The sequence below is a fragment of the Haemaphysalis longicornis genome, unplaced genomic scaffold, assembly GCF_048455015.1.
Source record: "Haemaphysalis longicornis isolate Haplotype H1 unplaced genomic scaffold, Haemaphysalis longicornis Haplotype H1 scaffold_1, whole genome shotgun sequence".
Lineage (NCBI taxonomy): Eukaryota > Metazoa > Arthropoda > Arachnida > Ixodida > Ixodidae > Haemaphysalis > Haemaphysalis longicornis.
Window position 1 is genome coordinate 2556335 of NW_027526203.1, and position 25407 is coordinate 2581741.

Sequence of the window (25407 nt, forward strand, 5' to 3'; positions counted from 1 at the left end):
ATCCGTCATCGATCTTGTGCTTTTCTTTTCCAAACATATGGTCAGCGACAGAAAATCCCCAACAATACCAATACCACTTGCGCAGCCCATGTTTCACATGGCTGTATACCGGGATGGTATCACATATTTGAAGGCGAAAGCCCCAACTACCCCACTGAGCGAAGAACCGCCGTCATTATTGTTAAAGTTGTCTTCCGGTACAGATAACTGTAGCCCCTGTAATGAGTAAATAAAAAAAACACAATTTAGTTCGTGTAGTATTTGAACCCGGGTCTCCAGAAAACGAGCCCAGTGCGTTATTACTGTACAATCAGTGCATGTTGCCAGCACTGGAAGAAAAGTTAAACCATTGCGTGTCGCGTGATATGTGACGGTGACGGCATGTGAGTACGACAGGTGCACCCTATCTGCGTATAACTATGATCCTGAGCAAGCTGTGGCGTGTGTCACAACTCGCCATGTGGATATATTTTGCACTAAGTTAGAAGAAGAAGAAGAAGAAGAAGAAGAAGAGTTTATTGAAATGCAGTAGAAAAGTAATACAAAAGTACCAAATTTTTCAGACAAGGGTCCCAAAGTCGAAGTCTGTACCGGGACCCTCGGTAAGTTAACAACAGGGGTAATCACAGAATAAACTTCAGGCAGCAAACAATAAATAGCTACAAGCAATAAATAGCAGAAACAAATTCAATTGGAAATGTATGGCAATTACAACATAAAAAGAATTACAACATTTCGAGTAAACCATAGAAGCATAAAAAATGTACGAGGAAGGTGTGCAAAGACGTCATATGCATTACACAATAGGAATGACTAACAAGAACAAGAATAAGCGATAGAAACACAATGAGACAAGAGATGGTTTTTCAAGGATGATTTAAATGAAGAAACTCATTTAGTGGATTTAACAGCAGCTGGTAGACTATTCCAAATTGATATGGCTGCGAAAGTTGAAGCCATTTTGCCGTAAATTAGTTAAAACACGTGGTAGTAGAAAATCTTTATTTGAGGCAAATCTTGCGCTGTTCTGGTTTACTAAGAATCTGGGGTCGACGAAATTAAAATGCAGTTGGGAACATAAAGACTTTAAAAATATATTATACTTCAATTATACTGAAACAGCTTGTTGATTGGTAACACATTATAATGGCGCAATAAAACCTGGGAATTAGACTGAGGATGGCTCCTGGTGATAATGCGAATTGATTGATTTTGGATATGTTGGGCTGATGATGTATGGCGATGATAGGTGTTGCCCTATGCTACAATTCCGTAATTTAAATGACTGTGAATGAAAAAAAAGTAAAGTGATAAAAGCGCATCATGTAAGAAAAAAGGACGAGCTTTAATTAGGTCCCTAATACCGTGTGCAGTTTTTTCTTGATAAGGTTGATATGATAATAAAATTTTAGGTTAGAGTCCAGTAAAACACCAATAAACGACACAAAGTTACAAACAGCGATAAGATTCGTATCAAGCGTTAAAACAGGAACGGAGGGTATTTGCCTTTGACTACTTTTAGAGATCATATATTTAGTTTTTTCAGGGTTAATATATAAGCAAATATTACGGCACCAATTAACCACGTACGCGGGTTCAGTGTCTAACTTACATGTAAGGCCATCGATGGATTTGTCTGAAGATGTTATTGTGGTATCATCCGCATATCAAACGTAATGGCATGAATTCAGGCAATTAGGAAGATCATTGATGTAGAGTATGAACAGCAGGGGCCCAAGTACCGACCCCTGGGGCACGCCTTGATTAATAGTTTTTGATTTGGAAAATACACCGTTAGGTTACACAACGTATTCCCTGTTTAAAGGGTAGTTTTTTAGAAGAGTTAAGGTCGGGCCAGTTACTCCAAAGCTTTCAAGCTTTGTAAATAAGATGCTATGATTTATGGCATCGAAAGCTTTGGTGAAGTCCAGGATTACTGAGCCAACTAGGTAACCATTGTCAATTGAATGTTTAATGTGATCAGTTAAAGAAAGCAAGGCCACACTAGTAGAACTTCCAGAACGAAACTGAAATTGACATCGTTTTAATAGGTTAAACTTATCTACATACTTAGTTAAACGCTCAACAAACAACTTCTCAATAATCTTAATGAAGGAAGAAGGATTTGAAATATGTCGATAGTTAGAAATTGCCGTTGTATCACCTTTTTTATGCACCGGACCTTTTCGCGTTTTAGCAGGGGGGGGGGGGGGGTGCCGGTTTTGAAAATTCTAATAATAATATTGCTCATGGGTACGCAGACCAAGTCTTCCACTATTTTTAGATGACGTGCGCAGATATTGTCTAATCTGGGACTTGTTTTTTTTTTTTTTAAGTTGCCGATTGTTCGATATACTTCTTCAGATGTTACGGGAAAAAGAAAAAAATGAACGCGTGGGACGAGGTAAGTCTATTTAATACGTTCCTAATCTATGTTCGTGAGATAATGAAAAATAGGACCTAAAAGCGTTGGCGTTGGCTATGTGGCCAGGTTGACTGTATATTTTGTTATTAAATCGAATTTTAGATATGGTCTTTGGAGCAAAGGACGGCTTCAAAAATTCGTTGAAAAGCTTCCACTCATTTTGGGGATTGTTTTTATTACTTATGAATGCATTGCTATAGAAGCGTTGCTTGGCCACTTTCAATAGTCTGTTCAATACGTTAAAGCATTAGGTGCGGAGCACCTTAGGACCACACAATGTCCGTCCGCGTCCGTGCGCATAGCATTTACAATCGCAAAAAATCACACAGGAACCTGCAGGATTCGAGCCTGTGTCTGGTAGACCAGACAGAGTTAGTGTCCGTCGTTTTACCCATTGGGCTACGACCGCGAGTTAGTACCCGAGAGTCAAATGGCTTACTCCCTCGCTTGTAACGGTGTCGAGTATCTTATGACCTCCCAATGTCCGTCCGCGTCCATCCGTGCGCACACCACCATCAAGCGAAAATCAAGCGAAATTCGATTTGAACCGTGAGTTGCAGTTTCATTTAAGGAATAATCAAGGAGCAACTCACGGCTCAAATCGAATGACCGTCGGGGCGCAAATCGGATGTAACCCGGGTCGCAACTTGGATAACATTTGGAGTCTTCGTACTCCGCACCTTAGCCACCATCCACGGAGTTCTCCACTCCATTTGATGTGCTGCCATTTTTTTTATATTGCTCCGCTAGAGTTGTGTTGAAAGGTTGCCTTTCTTTCTTTATTTATTTCTTTTTTCTTGCTTTCTTAAACTAGTTAATAATGCACTCGTCATCCAAGGGTTACAGGGAAAGTTATGCTGTTTTTTGCACTTCACTTTCCTCGAGCTGACAAAAACTGCTTAAAGGAAACAGCTACAGAATTCAGTTACTGCTTCAACGGGATTAGATGATGAATTAACGTGAGACCAGTCAGTGGAACTTATGGCGTCAACAAACTTATTCTTGTTAAAGACAGTTGTAAAATACGAAGACTTCATTGGAGAGGCCTCACCTTAGAAGGCAACAAAAATGGGAAAATGATCGGTAATGTTAACTTCAACTACGCCAGAGACTGAGGGTGGCGTAACATTTTATAGAGCATGACCTAATAGGCTGTTTGTCCCATGAAAGCTGTATCTTGTGTGAGAAGTATTTAATGACTGAAGGCCACAGCCAGTAAAGTAATTGGTATAAGCAGCATACATATTAGAAGTTTCATCTAATAAATGTATATTAATATCGCATACAAGTAAGATATCTTTACTTGAGATATCAAGTAAGGCTTACAAAAGGCTTACAAAGGATAATTTGTTAAGAATTTGATCCAGAGATAATAGAAATTCAGTGACCGAAGATGATGGTAAGCGATAAATGCAGCCGAGAATGAATTTCTTGCGACTGTCTGGAATGAATGAATGGTCTGTCTCTATCCAAACTGATTCACAGTTACTGACGTCAATGACAAAGTCATGCCTGCGACTGTACGTAATGCCAGAAGAAACAAAAATGGCAGCACCACCATGACTACCCATTGCGCAGTGACTGTATTCAGGAATATAAGATGGGAAACCATACAAGTCAGAGTCATCGTCACAGAGCCACGTTTCTGGGGCACAAATAAGCGAAAAAGAGTGATTTAGTGATGCAATAAAATTAGTGATACTTTCAATGTTTTTCCGGGGGCTTCTTGCGTTAAAATGAATGACTGATCCGTGATCGTCAGTGAGCAGAGGTTTACAGACACCCGCGGACACCATAGACATCTCGATTTGATGAGCACATGCCATTATTCAACAATTTACCTGAAAATACGAAGGTCAGCTACGGATGAGATGCGGAATACTTTACTATAGGATGATTTGCTAGCTTTGATTAGGCAATTGTCAGTCCAGAGGAACTGCCAAGAGTGCTCCTTCTTCAGTTTGAGGGCCATAGCAAACTGTATCTTGTTATCGTACGTCAGATGGTCATTCACATATACCGACTCATGTGCCTCGCCCACGGAGCCTCACCAGAAAAGCCAATCTGATTGGTCCTCAAACGGGTTTTTGCGCTTTCCGGACAAAATCATTTTTCCAGTCACGACAGCAAAAACGGGAAATTATGTTCAGATCGTCGGATTTTATGGGCACACGGTGAATGACATCCAAGTCCGCTGAAGAAATTGCCAGTCGATAGCGTCCCCAATGGCTGTCAAAATGGCTGCACAGTTTTCGCCTTTGCTGACTGGAACACCCTTGATTTCGACATTATTGAGTCGAGAGTACTGTTCCAGGTTAGCGACAAGCTTTCCCAGTTCTTTTAAATAAAAACGAAAGCGGAGGAAGAGAAGCTATTAAGGTGTGGCAGAAAAGGAGTCCCTGATGTGTCGCGAAGTTTTTGTCTTCAAAGCACGTGAGCGCACTGAAGCGCCCCGAGAAATTTTTGTTTGTGTTTTCTACGGGTTACAAATAAAGTCTGTTTGCCCGCTTGATGCATATAAGTAGCGTAGAGAACATATATCTGGTCGTTAATGTATGGACTAAAGAGAAGAAAACATTTGGGAAAATTGCCGCTGAACAATCGAATAGGGTACGCGGGCAATCGAGTAGCATCCCGCAGCGCCTCCTTATTGGCGTATTGTTCCGGCGCTATCTTCTGTCTCCTCATCGCTGCCTCGTGATCTTTCATTGGCGGGCGCCATTTTTGTGCTTCCTTTATTTTCGTCTTTGGCACATACGTCCACGGACAAGTGATTGAGCGTATTTTTGGTGCCACGGTCGGATATAGGCTGCCTCCATGGCGCAGAGAATAGCGTGCCTCCTTGAAGATCAACTCCAATCAACTCCAGGCCAATCCAATTCAATCCAATCAAATTACACTCTCATCATCCAGCATACAGTGGGTCCACCAAGCGCGGCGTCCACAGCATCGCGTTATCGCTTGGCGACTGATACGTTCATGGCTTGGGAAGCAAGGGGAAGCCAGGAGAAGCAAACATTTATTGCAACAGACTCAACCACCGATGCACTAGCCGTCGTGTACCGCGTGCGTATGAAGAGCTGGGCGAGCAGCCTGGGAACGTTTACGCAAAGAAAGAGTCTTCCTACTAAGAAGGATCCTGAATCCTACGAATTTTTTCAGGTGTGATGTTTTCAGTCTGACTTATGCCAACATTTCTTTTTCTTTTTTTTATCACAGATTGTGCAGGAATACGAAAGAGCGGTCATCTTCAGACTAGGTCGCCTCGTCCAAGGAGGTGCAAAAGGCCCTGGTAAGCCCACATTTCGTTTCCCTGTTGTGCCTACCACTGTGTACGTCACTTTCGGTCTTTTTCTCACTGAAAATCTCCGCTAAAGCGGTTTAACATAATCAAGGTAATACTATAATACACCAACGCGTTCAATTTTAGCGTGCTGCGTAAGCGTGTTATGACCGTTATTCAAGGGATGACACGCTTTATGCATGTATCTAAAGGGGTCCTGCATCGGGGTTGATAAGAGCTTTCATCCCTTCCTTCGTGCCTGTAACGTCTGTGAAAGCTCTTTACCAATAGTGCTTTATGCAGCGGCGCCACTAAGATCCCCTAGCGGTGAGTTCCGAAAGAAGTCATGGCGATTAGGTCGCTTTCCCATTGCTGTTGCCACAGTTTCCGATGCCCACGGCTGCGATATTACGGTTTGATGTATTGGAAATAATTATTTGTGCTCTGGTGGTGTTTTGACAAGGGCGGGCGCTTTCTGGCGCTTGAAATTGTCTCCGGTGTGGTTGTACTGGGGTACAATATAGATTCTATAACGTCGTCTCGTATATACATGGTAACTGGATCTGTGTGCCTTGTACGCACAGGGGACTAGCCTAGTGATGCTAGTCTGCCCCTGACGTCAGATGCGCTACTTAGCTTTGGAGATAAGAGGAGTAAAAACATATGACATCGATCTCATGGCCGCTGGTTGAATTCTTTTCCTGTGCAACGGAGAAACGCTGAAACAAATGTGTTGAGGCACAATTGTTGCAGTGGATATCGTTAATGCTTTTGCCCAATTTATATAGCAGGGTCTCACTGGATTGTGACCATACAAATAAGCACGGCGCACTAAAAAGGCTTAGAAAACTTCACAAACTAAGCATTAAGGTCAGCTCCACTCTATACAGCGGCTTCGCGACTCTAATCTGGTGGCAACGCCTGGCGCGTATGCCAAACGGATTTTCCCGCCCTGGAATTGCGTCGTAGATGTTGCCATTTTGCAAAGGGACAGTGCTTTGCGAATAGTCCCTTCTCAAGGATAATCTTCCCAACACTTGCAAACGCGAAATAGGAACCGTCAGCTTCAGGAACTATAACAGCGCCATTGGGAAACCCACCAGTATCTGTGGTTGCTTTTGGAAAGTGCCCATTAGGGGATTTCGGTGGCGCCCATACACAGACAGCGCTCATTACTACAGCTGCCTGAAACGCTCACAGGAAGCTGATGTAATGAGCGCTCACAGGCAGAATTTGTGCACAGAACTGAAACGCTCGGTTTGCTGGCTGTAGCAGATGCCTTTTTGAGTCCTTAATTTTGTTAAGATTTCTTTATAGAAGCTATCGAATGCTTCGAAACATTCTACAGAAGCTTTAAAGAAGCAGTCCGATGGTAGATATACTACTGGTGTGAAGTGGCCCAAGCCCACAAATAATGGTTGCAGTTTCAGAAAACCGGAAAGGACAGTAAAAACATATTATATGGGTTTCTAAGTCATCTGGTATGCGCAGGGCAGTAATATCTGACTTAGAAACAGGGTCTGGACGTGCTTATTGACCGTATTTGAAAAGCGTCTCACGTGTTTAAAAAGAAGTTAAAAAAAGTGTCGCAGGGACTTTTTGAAGGTAAGACAAGAGCCCACTCGAAGCGAAGCAGGAGTTCACGGTGCCAGTCGTGCTTGTAACGAAGTCTCACGCGACCTGTCCGCGATGCGCCTATAGACCTCTTTGGCCTGTTAAGGCTTCATAAATGTCGCGTAATACACGTGAAAAATGCGCGAAATGCTGTGAAGGAATGCATATTATTATTTTTACATTTTGAAAGACTTTTCACTGCGTTTATCAAACACGGCGTTTGCACATGTCATTGTTGCATCAAGGTGACTCATAGACGAAGCTGATTCATAGATACGGTGCATGTCCGGGGAGTACCAGAGCCTGTCACAAGTGCTAGACGAGGTCCGGAACGGGTCGTTAGGGAAGTGCTTCCGGAAGTAGTGTCCTCCGCGTCGTATACTACCTTTCGGCTCTTATTGTGCACAAGTAAAGGGATCTGAGAGTCACAAAAGAGAGGTACAGCTAAAAATAAATGCACGAGGCAAAAAAGTACAAACAGAAAGTGATATCCGATTTTATAGACTAAATGGGGGTGGATTGATTACCATGGTGCAATATAGGGTACGCGGCGACTCGGGCCGTTCGCTGCTCATCGCCGACCTCGTGACTGTTCCAGAACGGCGTTACGTTCTTCCTATGTTTGAGCTGCTGTTCGTTCGCGTATGGTGCCCCACGTCCGTTCTTGCGCGATAGCGCGAACCTCTCGCGCCTTGGCAGCAGAACGGTGTCAGCCAGTGCCGGACTCGGCGCGCTATCGTTTTCGCCCTTCGAAGTCGGCCTAGGAGAGCAGCTTTTCAGGAGGAGCATTTTGGCGGGAACAAAGCCTCCGCAGAAACGCGCGCGCCAGATCTGCGTTGACGAACAGAATTCACTTCAACCACCCTCACCCTACCCCTACGTCCCAGCAACCCTCCACTGCCTCGACCCGCTTTGCTTTGAAGCGTTTACGTCTCCTCCCTCCGTCATCTTTTCACCCGTTCTTGGTCTGAAGACCAAATTGCTAGCCTTGGCGAGTTCCTTTTTCGGCTACTCCGCGAAAACGGTTAGAAACACCGCGAAATCGGGGCGAAGTCGTGAAGGACGCGTGTGATGAAAATGGCCCTTTGCCCCAAATAAACGCAACTGAAAGTGTTTCCTCTCTGTGTTCTATGTTTCCGCGTCTTATTTTGCTTTCTTGTCATTTTGCTGCGTTAACGTCGCACTCTGAGAAACCTATTAACTTGGTCAAAACCATGCTGGTCTGCTTTGACGTGCAAGCCAAGCCAGCCCTATTCGGCAGGAAACACAACAGCTGCAGGCGGGTGGATGCATCTCGTTGCAAGAAGAATGACTTAGACAAAGTAATAAGAAAAAAGACGACGGGGGTGATTGTTTAGAGAGGGCCGTCAGCTGACCAGCCCCCGGCCAGCAGTCGTTCACCCGCCAGAGCATAGGAATAACGAACACGAGTGGCTCGCTTGCGTAGGCAAAGTGCTTCTTTCTAAAAGCGGTTGGCTCCGCGGAAAGCGCAATTCATTTTCCTTTAAATGAAAGCACGGCATTCGCATTCACGCTGAAACCTTGACATTGAGGTAGAGGTAAACGAATGGTCCCCTAGAAATATTATCCCTCTACCATCGCGCAGGTGAAAGATGTATGTATCTGCGTTGCCCCGATTTAACCAGACTCGCACATTTCCTCCCGTTGCCTTTGTTCCCTTGTTTTTCGGGTAGGAAAAAGCGATCGCATTACACCGTGGCGCGCTCGCAACTGCAAAAATAAATGAGCCGGTGGCATCCGAAAGCGTTGTCGGCACGAAGACTGAATGAAAAATGACCCCGTCTGAAAGAGAAAGGTATTCGATTCTCGAGTGGTGAAATGGCTGCCGTGGAAAGCAAACAAATAGTGAGTAATGCGAGGCCATTTGAAGCGGCCGCGTACTGGGAAAAACCGAATTTTCGTTGCTCTCTACATTCCTTTTTAGCCCTTTTTTAGTCGAACTATTCCAAGCTCAGGAAAGAGGAAACTTTTGCTAGCCAGTGGCCTGCGATCTTGTGTGTTTTTTTACCCTTTCGCACTTTCTTCTTCATTTCACCACACACAGCCTTAATTTCGGTTCAGCGATAACGTTCTTGAGTAAGCGCGACGTTTAAACGTGTTGATGGGGGACCCAGTGCTACTGCCGCTTTTCGTGCGGATCGCTGTTTATTCACAGAACTCTAGCTATTAAAGGCCATGCAGACAGAACACAAGTTTGGTCGTTTAAAAGATTGCCTCGTTAGAATCATACTGACACCACCCTTCACGTAAACTTCGCTCGAATAAGCCATATACTTAGAAAAAAAAGGTAATGGCCATGCACCTTACTAGTTCATTTCCAGCATCACAACCTATGATGTCATATGCCCAGCTGTGCGATTGGCTGAGGCCGGCAAAAGCAAACGTAAATTACGCAGTGCTTATAACCTTCGCGAACGAGCTATTTGCGCTTAAATTTAGGGCACCTATTTTTATAACAGTAAAGCCCGTTCTACATGGAGCGAATTTCGCCGGCGAATCCGCTGGAACGAACATTCGCACTTGCGAAGTTCGCAATGCCTGGAATTGTCGTCTACATGGGGCCTGCGAACGCCTCGATTTTCGCATTTCAGATGCGCCTGGTTTGCAGACTGAATTAAGTTTGCCACCAGCAAAGGTTGTTGTGATTTTAACAAGGGTGGTTTTATTTTACTTTCTTGGCAAGTTGTTTCTGCCTGGTTTGCGGTAAATATAAGTTTATTTGCGGTTTTATATAAGAATCGCCAATTATTTATCAATATACGCACACACAGCAGAAAAGACAAACGTTTTGGTGTGACCGCGATTTTGTCGCGCTCATACAAGCAACGCCATCTGGTTTCCAAGCGTGCAAGTGGTGCCGAGCTGTGCTCCTATTGGCCGCAGGTCCGGCCCCTCTACGCCGCAGTGCGCACACGCCGCACGAGCGGCGTTTGCTCGACCGCTTCAAATGTTTGGCACTTTGCCGCAGCAACGAAAAAAGGTGGTTTTGCCGCACGAGCGGCGCCGCATCAGCGAATTCGCAGGCGAAATCGCTCCATGTAGTACGGGCTTAAGAATTGTGGGGTGAACAATTAAAATTGCGAACGAACCCGCCAACACCGAAGCAGTTAGTGCGGCACTTTGCCGGCTGACACTGCCCAACACAGCTGTCGGACGCGTTGGACATGTCTGACACAACACAGACCAACTGACACAAGCGGCACGGTCACTTACAAGGCCATGTTTGTCGAGTCATAGCTTACGTTTTAAGAAACGCTTAGTACGAACCCTAATAAAAAAATTGACCACATCTTTCCGCGGGGGGAAACCATGGGGCGATGCGACGCATCTGTCCGGTGCCTGTTACGGTTGCGCCGACCATCGCGGTAGCAGACCTGTTAGTCTCCATTCAAATCATCGGTGGTCATCGGATGTCATCAGAGCGGCGGCGGCGGAGCGACTGAGCGGAGCGGCGCAGTTATCGCGTTTATATGTACCGCGCGTTAACGGTTAGGGGAATGAGAGAGAGCAGCGCATGCGCATGTGTTAACCGAGCGCTCACGCGCGCTGACGCACAGTTGGCGTTGCGGTGAGAGCGGGCGCTAACACACAGATGGCGCTGCGGTGAGAGCGGTGTTACCGCGCAGCTGGTGTGGCGAGGAGAATGGGGGAGTAATGCGGAATACGGATGTACGCCGGAGGGACAATGCGAGTTAAAGAGATGCGTCGCATCTAAAATACGGCAAGTTTACAAGTCCGGCGAGAAGCAAAGTGCAAAAACTGTCTCTTCAGTGGTATTGCAGTGCCATCTATGAAAGTTGGCGATAAATAAGGTAACCAAATGGCCGTCTGTGAGATGGTAGCGGCCCTGGTCAGCAGGTTATCTTTAGTTTTAAGGCCCTGCCCTGGATACGTCATTGTCGACCTCACGGAAACACACGACTGAGCGGGAGAATTGAAAGTTCGCTTAAAATATTTAATTTTTAGTGAGTAAAAATATTTTGAATAAAACGAACTTGTATTTTGCCTGCATGGCCCCTTTAAGCCTCCCTTCTGAAGTAACAAATATCAAGTGTACACAGGCAAATGCACTTCCTGATGCATAGTGTGAGCCTGGTGTTACAGTTCATGCATGTCAACATTGCTTACCACAAAGAAAACACTGAGTAAATTCGAGGGAAAACACAAGTGCATAATCGATAGCACCGCTCGTTGATTAAAAACATGCCTCGGGTTTGTTGGTACGAAAACTAGTGGGAATGCCGCATATGGGTTGAAGAAACAGCGCAGACAAGAGGTGAGGTAATTGGGAAAAAACGATGGCTGTGACGTGCCGTAGGCAGGAACTTTTCTGCTGCGCTGCGGGAATTCCTAACCCACACAGAAAAGGCAGCACTGCGTCAAGCGACGACTTTATCTCCCGTGTCACCAATCACGGCTGCCACTGCTAGGACTGCGAGAGAGAAGCGCCCCTCGTGGGAAGTCGGGTCTGCAAACTAGACGGGCGCATTCGAAATGACGACAGGCTCCAGCCTGTCCCAGATCGGCGCAAGCAGATAACGAGCCATCTCCAACTAAGCAGGCACCAGCAAATGTCGCCAGGATACTGCGGACCCGTGCGCTTGCTTGCCCTAGACAAGCCTGACGTGCACTGCACAAACAGCGTTAAACAGCACACAAGAGTATTTGCAACCAGTCGTTAGGCTAGATTGCAAACATCTTTAAAAGTTACAAATTTCCATATTACGAATTGTCTTTCAACGGACGGTCCATAGATCCGGCAGATGACGGCCGTCGCGACCAGACTAATTGTGAGAAGCCGCGCCGCTAGTTCTACGCCCTCTGACTCCGCTTCTTTCTTTGTGCTACGCCTGGGGCGGTACTCTCGAGTTTTGTCCCTTTTGCGTCCCTTTCAAAAGTGTCCCTTTTGGCGAGCCCTGATTGGATAAAAGCAAACAACCGGAAGTGACGTAACTCAAGCGCGGCAAACCTACTGTTAAGCTTCCTCCATGCTGCCAACGTCCACTTCTTAACCGGAAGTACGTCACGATGAAAGGGACGCAAAAGAGACGTTTTCAAAAGGGACAGTTACGAGAATACCGCCCCTGATGCGTCTTTCCGGCCGGCGGTGCGCACGCAATCGGCGGCTGGCTGTCCGCGCACGTGTTGTGGAGTGGCCTTGAAGCTTTCGTGTTATATATCTTGTTCAAGTGATCTTCTTCCGGCATGTCAACGGGAGGCGTACTCTTTGGCTTTGAGCGGCACGCGAGCGGACGGGTCACGTTCATTCACCTCTTAGCTTTGTTTTAATTCTTGATATCGGTTTTCAACTCGCTTCCAGCTCCTTTACGCCCATTGGCTACAGGAATATTCCGACCAATGTGAGGCTAACAGCTTCGCTTTAAAGAAAGCACGCCCACAATATATATAACGCTGCAATGACAGTATTAGTTTGCGATGTAATGAATAGGCGGATAAGCAGCTTCCTCATTTTCATTTCCAATCTTGCAAGAACGCTCATTACCGCTGCTACCGGCAAAGTATTTTTATCAGATATTGCAATCTAATAAAAACGTTGAATACCGGTATTTAGAAATCAAGGTAAAGGGATAATCGCGCAGATGGCCATATTTCTTAAATGCCGGGGGCCGGGCTTGCAAAGGTTTCTTTTTTTTTCAGATAATCTATTCCAATAAAAAAACGCACGTCGAAAAAATGAATACTTGTATATATCAACGTGGTTATAGGCATGAATACTTTCTTGTTATGATTCGTCCTTGTAGAACATTCAAACTGTATTTAGTACTGCTACGGATAATGTTACAGTAATAAAGGCGTGTGAACGAATTTCAATCAGGATACTATTCCGCCGTGGTCGAGCGTTCCCACGTTGGCCCTCGTGTATAGTGGTTCCAGGGTAAGGAAAATACAACGAAGTGCGTTGGGGATATTATTGAGCTCGGTAGGGAGTCACCTGCATACAACCCAGTGCTGAGGGGGGGTAGGGGGTGTAGACAGTGAATGAAAGGATAGAGCAGACTGTTAAAGAGATAGAGAAAGAGAGCAGACAGAGTAAAAGATATGGCGCTAATTGCTGGCACACACATCGTCAGCAGTCAGATACGCCGGAGCGGTGCGAGTAAGAGAAATAAAGGCAAGAAAAGGCTCCTTATCATGCACTCGGTCTATTTTATTCAAGAAGGAGGCGACAAAAAGTTATTGAGCAAAAAAAAAAAAAAAAAAGAAGAAGAAAGGTGGGTGGTGTCCGCCGATCAGGAATCCGCGCACTTCCGCAGCCTGGGTGGCCCGGTTGATCATGCCTCGCTGCTCCTCCCTCTGCAAGCTGGTCAGGGCGCATTCCCACCGCTCGGGGGATGGAGAGCGAGGGGGGGGGGGGGGGGGGGGTTGGATGCAGTGGGTTTTTATAGAAGCTACAAATGGCTTCTAAATATGGTATTTCTGCCTCCTTTTCGTTTTTTACGTATTGAACTGAACCTTAGGCTATGTTCAGACTACCGACGCAAAAGCCATATCGGGATCTATGGACGTAAAGAAAAACGGCATGTCACGCAGTTCGGTTGGCTGAAACGTGAAATGACGTCATTCTTTAAAGTTATTACGACAGTTGCGGCAACAGTCTGAACCCGGTCTTAGCTTATATTGGCCGTTACTACAGATGGTATCAACGTGAAGCTTCCAGTTGAGGTTACTTGTTAAGAAGTAGATATATTTAATATGACCTTCTTTAATAATAGCATTGATTTCTGCGTAGTTAAACTCGACTGTGTTTTACTCGTAAATGTTGTGACCGTAATCATGGACACGTTTAATTTTATTTCCCGCCTAGTACACGAATCCTGGATGTGACATGGCTTAACTTGGTGTCCTGATTTTCTATTGCTCGGTAGGCAACGCGGCCGTCTATATCGTTGTCTGGACAGAAGAGTCAATGCACAAACGCATGCCTTTATTGAATATCAGAAAGAGGGACGGAGCTCTGCGGAAACCCCTGGTACACTTTAAGGTGTTTAGAGACGAATACGTCGATGGACATGCTATGCTAACTATTTTTAAGTAGCAGTACATGCAAAAGACTGGCTTCCATTCGGTATAAGTTGCCCAATCATAATTCTTGAGAGTTGCTTACCTATACATACGAGGCGTGATCAAATAACAACACGTTTTTACCGCGTCGCGTTCATTAGCGCAAGAGCTAGACGGCGTTGCAGTTATTGGGACAAGCGCACAGTCCCAGGAAGGAAGCGCTCTTTGCCCTTATATTTATAGTTTTTTTCGACCCCAAGGACAAGATAGCTTGTGGGACAGAAAATCTGTCCAAGTTGATCAGCGAGCGGTGATCCGGTTACTGAAAGCGGAAGGGTGCCGACCAGTAGAAATTGATTGGGGAATGCAGGGGGTGTACGATGACCAATGTGCATCGAAGACAATAGTGACTGAATGCGTGTGAATGTTTTGGGAAGTCGAGGGGAAACGTAAGCTCTCCCGCAGCCGGACCAGGAACGACGAAGCCATCGCTAAGGTTGATGCAGCAAAATGCCAAGACCGTTGCCGAAGGTTGTGCTCGCTAGCGCAGGAGTTGGCTGCGCCGTCCTGAGCTATTCAAACAATTGTTAAGAAAAATGCTTTCCTTGGATCCTACAGATACTGACCGATTACCATGAGAAAGAACCACCCAACGGCGAATAAATCAAGGCTGTGGGTGACGCCCGCCGCCTTCTCGAACAGTGGGGCTCGCGGACTTCTAAGATGGCCTGGTGTATTTTCCTTCTTAATATTGTGGTTTGCTTAGTTTAACAGTGTCTCGTCATATATATATATATATATATATATATATATATATATATATATATATATATATATATATATATATATATATATATATATATATATATATATATATATATATATATATATATATATATATATATATATATATATATTGTCACGGTGCAACAATTGATGAGGGCCAGCAGGAGAGAGAAAAGAGGGTGTATTTTGGGAAACTTGTGCCTTATGCCTGGTAGCGGTCGCACCAAGAACACGCGCTCACGAAGGGGCACATTCTCGTCTTCTTCGCGGCTTAGGCGGTGATGATCATGCTTGTGATTTCCATGATGAGGATGAGGATGATGGAGACACGGCAGAACGGCGCACACCGGCACGATTGGCGTCTGCGCTCTGTTGCTGGTTACACACGTAACAATATATATATATATATATATATATATATATATATATATATATATACATATTCACCTTATTTAAGTTCCTCCCGAATTTGTTTGATCATGCCTCGTATATATACATGCATATAAGGAGGCAGACATATAGCTGCAGAAAAAAAGGGGGGGGGGGGTGTTTCAATTGTAGCTGCGACAAATCTTTAAAACTGAGGTCCCTATTAAATGAGTGTTATTTCCGCTTCTTCGCGGTTAGTTAATTGACTGTCGTTGAAACATTAACGTTTTGAACTTACCAGCCCATGTTATTACAGGGGAATTGGAACGCGTTTTATACTTAAGACAACTCCTCTTGGTAGCTTCAATACTTTTTCAAATTGCAGAAGTCCAACGTCTGAGGCTTTCGCGGCAAGAGCAACCAAAACCACTCCCTCACTCGCTCAGAACCACCCACAAGAGTAATATGTAGTCTGTGAAACGAGTTCAAGACGCTAGTATAATCGTCGACACTTCTTTGCAGCGTTCCGGTCGCTCACCGAGCCGGTCGGTTGTGCGTGTAGTGGGCGTGTGCGTGACGTGGAAACTTGTAGTTTCCGCGCGAGGTGGACTCGACTGATTGTAGGGTTTAACGCGCCGACGCAACGCAGGCGATGAGGCACGCCGTAGTGGAGGCCTCCGGATTAGTGTTGACCATCTGGGGATCTTTAACGTGCGCCGAAATCTGGAACACACGGGTGTTTTTGCTTTTCGCCTCTATCAGTAAAGCGGCCGCCGCGGACTGGAATTGAACCCGCGTCCTTGGGCTCAGCAGCACGACGCCATAGCCACTGCGCCACGGCGGTGGGTGGGCGAGGCGGACTCAGCTTTTGGTTATTATTGCTCCAAGCACATCGTTGTAGTTTCGATCGACCAGTGGCATTAGATGGGGTGTAAAACCAGCCACGTTTAAGTTTGGAACCGACTCAGAAAGTATCGTTTCGACGCTTACACGGTGATTATAAATGTGTCATTGATGACATTAGCGCGAAAAAGTCATTTTAAATGGTTTAATGTGTGCCGCCGAGACGGGTACGAGACAATTAATTGAACATCGTTTCGTCGAACGCCGTTTTACCAAAAGCAGGTCGGTTTGTAACGCAGAGGCAGCACCTATCAACCGCACCCCAGAAGTTCGACAAGCAGCTGCTTACAGCGCAGACTATTTTGTCACAGGCGTTACCCATCGCAGCCCTCAAAAGCCACAAAAGCCTTAATTCATTTTTTACAGGCCGCAGGTTTGTGTGAACGATTTTGGGGACGCTGTGTACTGTCTTTCATTCGTCCATTTGGTCAGTTTACCGGTTCTAGCATTCTTTTCGTCACGGTTTTGCACCTTTACTCGTTCTTTTTTCGCTCCTCAAGCTCCGCTCCCATACCCTTTCTTTTTGGATCTATCCTTTCCCACTCCTCATGTGTAGGGTAGCCAATCGGGCTCTTCTCTGGTTAAACTTCCTGCTTTTCCTGTACCAATTATTCTTCTTTCCTTCCATTTCATCAGTTTACAACGTCAATTAAAAAAAACAGCATGTCCGTAATGTTAGCTGTTTTTAATTGTGGAGATAAAGTATAACACCCTCTATATGTCATCATTACCATCATTTTCATCCTCTTTCAATATCTAAGCCGTGTAAAATAAAAGCAAAACAAGAGAAAATACTGCGCACGCAGTAGGAAGGGGGTGACCGAAGGCCGTTGGTGCGGGAAATGGGGGAATAGGGAGGGAAATAGACGCCCACTAAATCACCCTTGCCAGGCCGCTGGCAACGCCGAACTGAGCTAAGATCACCAGGTGGTGAGAATGTTCAAGGATGTCCCTTGCAATGCTTCTATATGTGAATTTTGAAAAACACTATGGTTCAGCCTTTGAAGATCAAAAGCGGAGGAGTGCAGAAAAAGATGTTCCATGTTTGCTTCACACACAGTGGGACAAAAGGTACATGTGCAGGGGGCAGTGGTGTCAATGCCCTTTTTCAGGTTAGCAAGTATCTGCCATTTATGGATGATATGAAGTGTAGTGTACGTGTTGGCAAGTGCTATGTTGATAAGTATTTTTTGAAATCGGATTAGCGGTAAGTCCTTAAAGATGTGAGGAGGGGTGATGATTTTTAATCTCTCGCGGTGAAGAAACCCAAGGTAGCGTATGCGGACGTGCAGGCAGCAGGAGACAAACGTGCATCCACTGTTCTCATCTGTGTGCAATGTTTTGTTTTCACTCGTTTTTTTATATTTTAGACATGAACCAACCGGCCCACCTCTTCACATTAAACTACTGCTTAGCGAAACAGCAATAGATGAGTGTAGAATCTGGAACTAACAGTTTGGAACAAATTCATAGTCCTAGATTACCAGCTGAGCGTGAACGCACTGAGTTACAACCCAACTGAGATAGAATTACAGATCCAGCAGTAGCTCTATGAACAAGATAACCTAGAAAGAAAAATAGTTAACTGCATTTAAACTACGTTGTCGTAAACTGCAAATATGGTATAGCACATTGGGCTCTTGGTGTACATATATACAAGCGATGTGCAGGCAAGACGATCATTCGTGACAAGAGCGGGAAGTTCCATAAAAAAAAATAAAAGGCGTGAGGTAATGGCACATCTCCCCAAAATTTGTTCACAGGCTGCCGAAGGTAGGTAATTAGGAATGCTTCACTGAGAGCAGCTATATGTTTGAATAAATTGTGAATATGTAATCCACTTCACACTTGCGTGCACCATCGTAGTGAGTACGGACAGGAGCGAGGCATAATGGTTCAGTAATTGTATTGACCAAGCATACCCGTAGTACTAAACGTATATATGCAGGAATGGAAAGTGATCTTAGACATCCAGCAGTCTTCCTGCCCTTCAGCCTAGGTAATAAAACGCTTGAATATTTTGTAGCGCAGATGCAAAGCACAAGTGAGAAAGCAGGCATTCACCAAACGTCCTCCGTATATATGACCCACAGAGGAACGCGGAGGGTGCCAAAGGGCAGGGAGCTCTTTCGCGTTTGCGTGAATCCGCAAAGTGGAGGGTGCGAAAGGGGGGTATAAAAGTAGGTGCTTTGGGCTACGTCGTTGACAGCGGATGATCTTTAATATGGCAATAGAGAGCGACAGAACGGTCGCTGTGCAGCTCTCAAAACGTTGTCATTACGGGTCGTCGCTTCCCCTCACGCGCGAATGCCGACGACCGAGCCTTCTGCAGTAGGAAGCGCCAGCTCAGCGCCGCACGAAACGGTCTTCTTCTGTGCCCGCTCCTCCCCCCCCCCCCCCACCCCCTTTTCTGCTTCCCCCTCCACCTCCCCCACACCTAGCCTGCAGTAGGAAAGCGACGCTTCCACTGCAGTCCCGAGCGAGAAATCGAGTTTCAGAGCTATCTGCAGCAGCGCGGCGGTGGCCTTGCATTCACTCAGAGTGGGGCGCGAGGGAGAGCGGCCAAATGAGCCTGCATCCTAAAGCTCGGGGCGCCTCGGTGCCAAATCACCACTGCTGATGCCTCTTAGCGTCGAGGAAAATAAAACGCGCTGATAAACAAACCAAGAGCGGCAAACGGAGGAACGAAAGCGACTCTAAAGGAATGCGATGAGGCAAGGGCGAGGCAGCCACACAAGAAGAAAGGTTGAAGGGACAAATAAACGAGGATGGTGCTCTGCGCCCGAACAACGCAACCGCACCACGCTCTCTGGAAAAAAGAGCACCCCGAAGAGAGCTTGCCGATCGAATGCAGTTTGCCGCGCGGCACCAGAGTCAGTGCGAGCGTAGAGGATAGGGCGTCGTTGCCGTGCGCAGACGACCTTTGAATCCATGTTTCAATGAATCACCCCTCTGGGGACGGACATTTTGGTAGGTTACAATCGCTTAACGCGAGCATGTCCAGCTCCAACGATTTATAAAAAGTCTTCAGTGGTTTCCATTACATGTGCAATATTAGCAGTGATTTCCGTATTGCCGTATTTATTGCTAACGTGGCATTGTTTTCTAGAAATATTCACGACTGTACAAGATATAGGAAGGGATCTCGATGGCGCTCCTGAATGGCTAGTGCAAAGAATCTGCCGGCATGATAATCCTTCATGAGAAGAGTGACCTGTTTCTTGGTGTGAGTGATGTCCCGACTCTACCGAACCTGACGGAAGAGTTCGGCTTCGCTGGAACTACACCTTGTTCCGTACCACCATTACCACGTCCTCGGTTACTTTCACGCCTCTGGTCTCTGCGGCGTTCTTGAGTGCGCACAGCACGTTGCCTCACCATACCCAAAAGACTCACACGAACGCGCACTACTTGGTCCTGTACAACTTTTTCGGGCTCCCTCTGTTGCTCTACACTCTGTACGATCATGATTAGCTACTAATGATAAGGTCCCGCGAGTAGAGGCGGGGTTGCCTTCTGTCCAGCCACCTTCGAGGCAGGTGAAGCGTGGTGTGGCGCATAGTTTATGTATGCGTGCGGTCACGCTTGTTTCATTGTGGGTTGTTTCCCATAGCTCTAAAAGCTTGCTTTGTTCTCCTCTGAAACGTTTTGTGGTTTAAAAGACGTTGACTCTATCAACAGTGCTTCCTGGTGCTAGAGGCCAAGTGAGGCGACAGTAATTACATTGCCTTAAGCTTCGAACCCCGGCCGTATCGCATACTTTGCTGCCTAATAAAAATTGTATTCAATGTGCTGAATAGCGAACCGATCTCTCTTCCAGACTCCCTGCAAAACCTACGTAACTGGCCCGTAAAGCCATATGCCGCGATCAGAGATAAAATCACTTTCCTCTAATGCTTGTATGCATAAGAAAATTCTGCAGCATCCCAATCTTTCAACAATTTTGCTCCGCTCGTGGCTCAAGCGACTAGGACACAACAAAGGGCATATTGTGTGGAAGAAGTTAGAGTGCAGTACTCCGATACCGGAGTACGTAGATACCTACGTACGGACATTTTCTGTTCCCTCTAACCTTTTCAAAATTCTAGTCATAGGAACGCCCCAGGGCTCTATTATCTCTGTCCTGCTTTGCAATATATCACCTTGATCAAGACAGCCCAAAACCTCGAAGACATCCCCGACGTACACTGTATTCTATACGCGGACGACATAACCGTCGGTGCCACTAAAGCGTCTGTGGCTCAAAAGGAAGAGTACCCTCGAGAGGCCACGAATTAGGTGGGAAGGCTGGCTAGAAATAATGCCGTACAGTGCGCACCACAAAAATCTAAGAAATCAGAGTTCAGAACGGCAGGTAGAGACCTCCGGGGAGATAAGAATCAAGCTCAGGGGCCATTAAACGGCTGAGACTGAGAAATGATAAATTAAGGCATAATTATTCAAAGAAATGGTAGAGAAAACCTCACCACACAAAAAATTAAATATTGACATTGAAAATTTTATAGGTAGTGTGGATAATCAGAACGAGAACAGGGCTCAAGCAATATGAAACCTTGCGCATCTTGGAAGCCGTAGTCAGCAGACGTGCGTATTCCCTGTCTTTTCACCCGCTAAACAGGCTGGAAAAAGAATAGGCCAACGTTATACTTCGTTCGGCATGCAAATATCCCCTGGGTATCAAACTAAAAACTCAAGCTTAAATATGTACAACACCTTTAAAGAAGTTAAAGAAGTTGTCATCGTTTACAAAAGGAAAGGCTGCAAAAAATTAAAAAAACCTAGCTGTGGCGGGGCCATTCTACGAAGAGTAGGCTCCACAACAGATGTACCATCGATGGTAGACAAAAAAAAAATCGCGCCAATCCACCCCGTGAATGTGGTTGGAAAACAAAGCTGTAAACGGCACCCATAACGATTACTCATGCGACATTACTTAAAATTACTCACATCGCTCTACAAATAGTAAAACCAGAGAGAAGTGAAATGCACTTAACCACACCATTTATTACTTCAAAGAGATATTCTTGGTAAGGTTACATCAATGCATGATGCATGAACGGTATTTGTTTGAGTTGTATTGGTGTAGAAAGAGTGGAAACTTTTTTTTATAAAATAAAAGTAAGCGCCAACCCGGTGCTAGACGACCTGACTTCTCCGTCTCTGCGCCGCGGACGGAGGCGACGAGACTTGCGGCTGAGAAGGAGGAGGAAGAAATACTTCTGTTTAGATTTCTGAACGGCCCAGAGTGTAGCCTTGGGGAGTGATTCCTTCTTCTGTGGGGCCCATATGCAGTCCGCGCGGCCTGTGTTCTGTACACCCGCTGAAGCTGGGTAGGTAGAGAGGGCCTGGACAGCAGCATCTCCCAATGCTCTTGTTGGGTAGTTGACGGAAAGAGAGGAGGGTGCTCAGGGCTAAAGTCGCACACCCCGATTACGGGGCGGAGTATTCCTACTTCTGAGAAAAGTTTACAATCAGCGTCGTAGCGATTCGGATGCATTACGTGCAGACACGTAGGCTGTGGGAAGGAGCCCGGATTGTATGAGCCGTAGGGTAGTTTTTAAAGCAAAGCTTTCTACCTCTACCCCCCAAGGGTTCTTTCGCGACCGTTGGTGTCACCAGAAAACTCCAGCGAACAAATAAAAGAATTTACCGGCACCGCCGGGAATCGAACCTGGAACTAATAGACTAACAAAGCGAGAGCCCGCAGTCTTACCGATTCAGCTACGAGCCCACGCGAACACGGGAAAACAAATGGTGTACTCACCAAACACATCTACGGGTTTACCCCCTGCCTTCTCGCTGAATGCCACGTGAAAGTGTCACACGACCACTCACGCCCGTCTAGCGGCCCTGTGCGCACCTTGCTCATGTGCTAAGAGTTACAAGAATTAAAGGAAGCTCACACCAATCCCTGCAATCTCATTTTTAGTACGCCAATGTGCTAAAGCCTGTGACCTCCAGTGTTCACGTAAAAAATCACAGCTCCTTGTCGTCCGCCCTCACGCCAAATCAAGGAATACATTCAAATACTCCTTGATGACCAGGCCATCACTCCACACCCCAGCATCAAGATCCTGGGCCTACATTTCCAGGCCAACACCAAGAGTGACGTCTCCTTGCAGCGCCTCAAAAACAGCAATAATCTAATCATACACATGATCAGGCGAGTTGCCACCAAGAAGCGAGGCCTAAAAGAATCCGGTACCTTTCGATTAATTGAAGCTTTTGTCCTCTCGAGAGTTACTTACGACAAACCCCTATCTCCTTCTCGACGAGGAAGACATAGAGATGTTTTACATAATGATTACAAAGGCGGTTGAGCAGGCCATTGGTCTTCTAATGAGTGCGTCCACACTGAGGCTGCTTAGCACGGGCTCCACAACACGGTGGAAGAGCTTATAGAAGGCCATCTTTCTAACCAGATGGTCCGACTCAGAACTGCGGTGGGTAACCGCATGCTTCACCAGATTGGCTGGGCAGCCCAAAATGTCACTCCGCTTGACGTACTCCCAGACTCTTGGCGACTAAAACTAAAGATGCTCCCTTTGCTTAGAAATATGAACCCCTCACATGACGAAGGTCAACGAAAAGCACGGGCTCAAGCGCTAAACAGCACCCTCGGTGGGGCTCATACAGACGCCTCCAAACATCGAGGGCAGCAATACGCCATCATCGTGGCTATCTCCAGAACCAACCTCCTTGCGTGTACCTCGCTTAGGACCCAACAAATGACGGCAGCAGAAGAGGCAGCCATCACCTTGGCTCTCACTCAACCAGGGGTTCGGAGGGTAGTCACCGATTCCCAGCAAGCCTACTGGAATTACCAGTCGGTTTGGGTGTCCTGACCTGCACTGTGCGTGCTAAAAAACCACTCCCCAAACGGTTCCATTCAGCTCATCTGGACACCGCCTCACGCTTCAATGGAGGGCAACAAATACGCCCACCCAACAAGCCTGCGCTTTTACCTCCCGTGCTATGGAGCTGCACGAGGACAGTCACCCGCTTGTCACGTCCAGGGAGATAATCCAGCATTATCGCCTTCTGAGACAGACCGTACCTTCGCCTTACCCTGACCTTTCCAGAGAACAAACTACCCTACGGCTCATACAATCCGGGCTCCTTCCCACAGCCTACGCGTCTTCACGTAATGCATCCGAATCGCTACGATGCTGAATGTAAATTTTTCTCAGAAGTAGGAATACTCCGCCCCGTAATCGGGGTGTGCGACTTTAGCCCTGAGCACCCTCCTCTCTTTCCGTCAACTACCCAACAAGAGCAATGGGAGATGACGCTGTCCAGGCCCTCTCTACCTACCCAGCTTCAGCGGGTGGACAGAACACAGGCCGCGCGGACTGCATATGGGCCCCACAGAAGAAGGAATCACTCCCCAAGGCTGCACTCTGGGCCCTTCAAAAATCTGAACAGAAGTATTTCTTCCTCCACCTGCTCAGACCGCAAGTCTCGTCGCCTCCATCCACGGCGCAGAGACGGAGAAGTCAGATCGTCTAACACCGGGTTGGAGCTTACTTTGATTTTATAAAAAAAAGTTTCCACTCTTGCTACACCAATACAACTCAACCAAACACCGTTCATGCATCATGCATTGATTTAACCTTACCAACAATATCTCTTTGAAGTAATAAATGGTGTGGTTAAGTGCATTTCACTTCTCTCTGGTTTTACTATTTGTAGAGCGATGCGAGTGATTTAAGTGACATCGCATGAGTAATCGTTATGGGTGCCGTTTACAGCTTTGCTTTCCAACCACATTCACGGGGTGGATTGGCGCGATTTTTTTTTTGTTCTCTGGAAAGGTCAGGGTAAGGCGAAGGTACGGTCTGTCTCAGAAGGCGATAATGCTGGATTATCTCCCTGGACGTGACAAGCGGGTGACTGTCCTCGGGCAGCTTCATAGCACGGGAGGTAAAAGCGCAGGCTTGTTGGGTGGGCGTATTTGTTGCCCTCCATTGAAGCGTGAGGCGGTGTCCAGATGAGCTGAATGGAACCGTTTGGGGAGTGGTTTTTTAGCACGCACAGTGCAGGTCAGGACACCCAACCCGACTGGTAATTCCAGTAGGCTTGCTGGGAATCGGTGACTACCCTCCAAACCCCTGGTTGAGTGAGAGCCAAGGTGATGGCTGCCTCTTCTGCTGCCGTCATTTGTTGGGCCCTAAGCGTGGTAAACGCAAGGAGGTTGGTTCTAGAGGTATCCACGATGATGGCGTGTTGCTGCCCTCGATGTTAGGAGAAGTCTGTGTACATAACTGCATGAGCCCCACCGAGGGTGGTGTTTAGCGCTTGAGACCGTGCTTTTCGTTGACGCTCGTCATGTGAGGGGTTCATATTTCTAAGCAAAGGGAGCATCTTTAGTTTTAGTCGCCAAGAGTCTGGCAGTACGTCAAGCAGAGTGACATTCTGGGCTGCCCAGCCAATCTGCGAAGCATGCGGTTACCCACCGCAGTTCTGAGTCGGACCTTCTGGTTAGAAAGATAGCCTTCTATCAGCTCTTCCACCGTGTTGTGGAGCCCGTGCCAAGCAGCCTCAGTGTGGACGCACTCATGAGAAGACCAATGGCCTCCTCAACCGCCTTTGTAATCATTATATAAAGCATGTCTATGTCTTCCTCGTCGAGAAGAAGATAGGGGTTTGTCGTAAGGAACTCTCGAGAGGAGAAAAGCTTCAATTAACCGAAAGGTACGGGATTCTTTTAGGCCTCGCTTCTTGGTGACAACTCGCCTGATCATGTGTATGATTACATTAATGCTGTTTTTGAGGCGCTGCAAGGAGACGTCACTCTTGGTGTTGGCCTGGAAATGTAGGCCCAGGATCTTGATGCTGGGGTTTGGAGTGATGGCCTGGTCATGAAGGAGTATTTGAATGTATTTCTTGATTTGGCGTGAGGGCGGACGACAAGGAGCTGCGATTTTTTACGTGAACACTGGAGGCCACAGGATTTAGCACATTGGCGTACTAAAAGTGAGAT

At 46.4% G+C, this 25407-nt stretch overlaps 1 protein-coding gene across 1 annotated transcript in view; it reads left to right on the plus strand.

Moving 5' to 3' along the window:
- The first annotated feature begins 3818 nt into the window (after window positions 1-3818).
- The window catches only part of LOC144156348 (stomatin-like), a 140169-nt gene continuing 118580 nt past the window's right edge, over window positions 3819-25407 (plus strand). Inside the window, exons 1-4 of the mRNA XM_077688351.1 lie at window positions 3819-3824; window positions 5645-5717; window positions 11958-11968; window positions 16044-16077. Coding sequence (XP_077544477.1) covers window positions 3819-3824; window positions 5645-5717; window positions 11958-11968; window positions 16044-16077 — 124 coding nt within the window. The remainder of the gene's footprint in view (window positions 3825-5644; window positions 5718-11957; window positions 11969-16043; window positions 16078-25407) is intronic.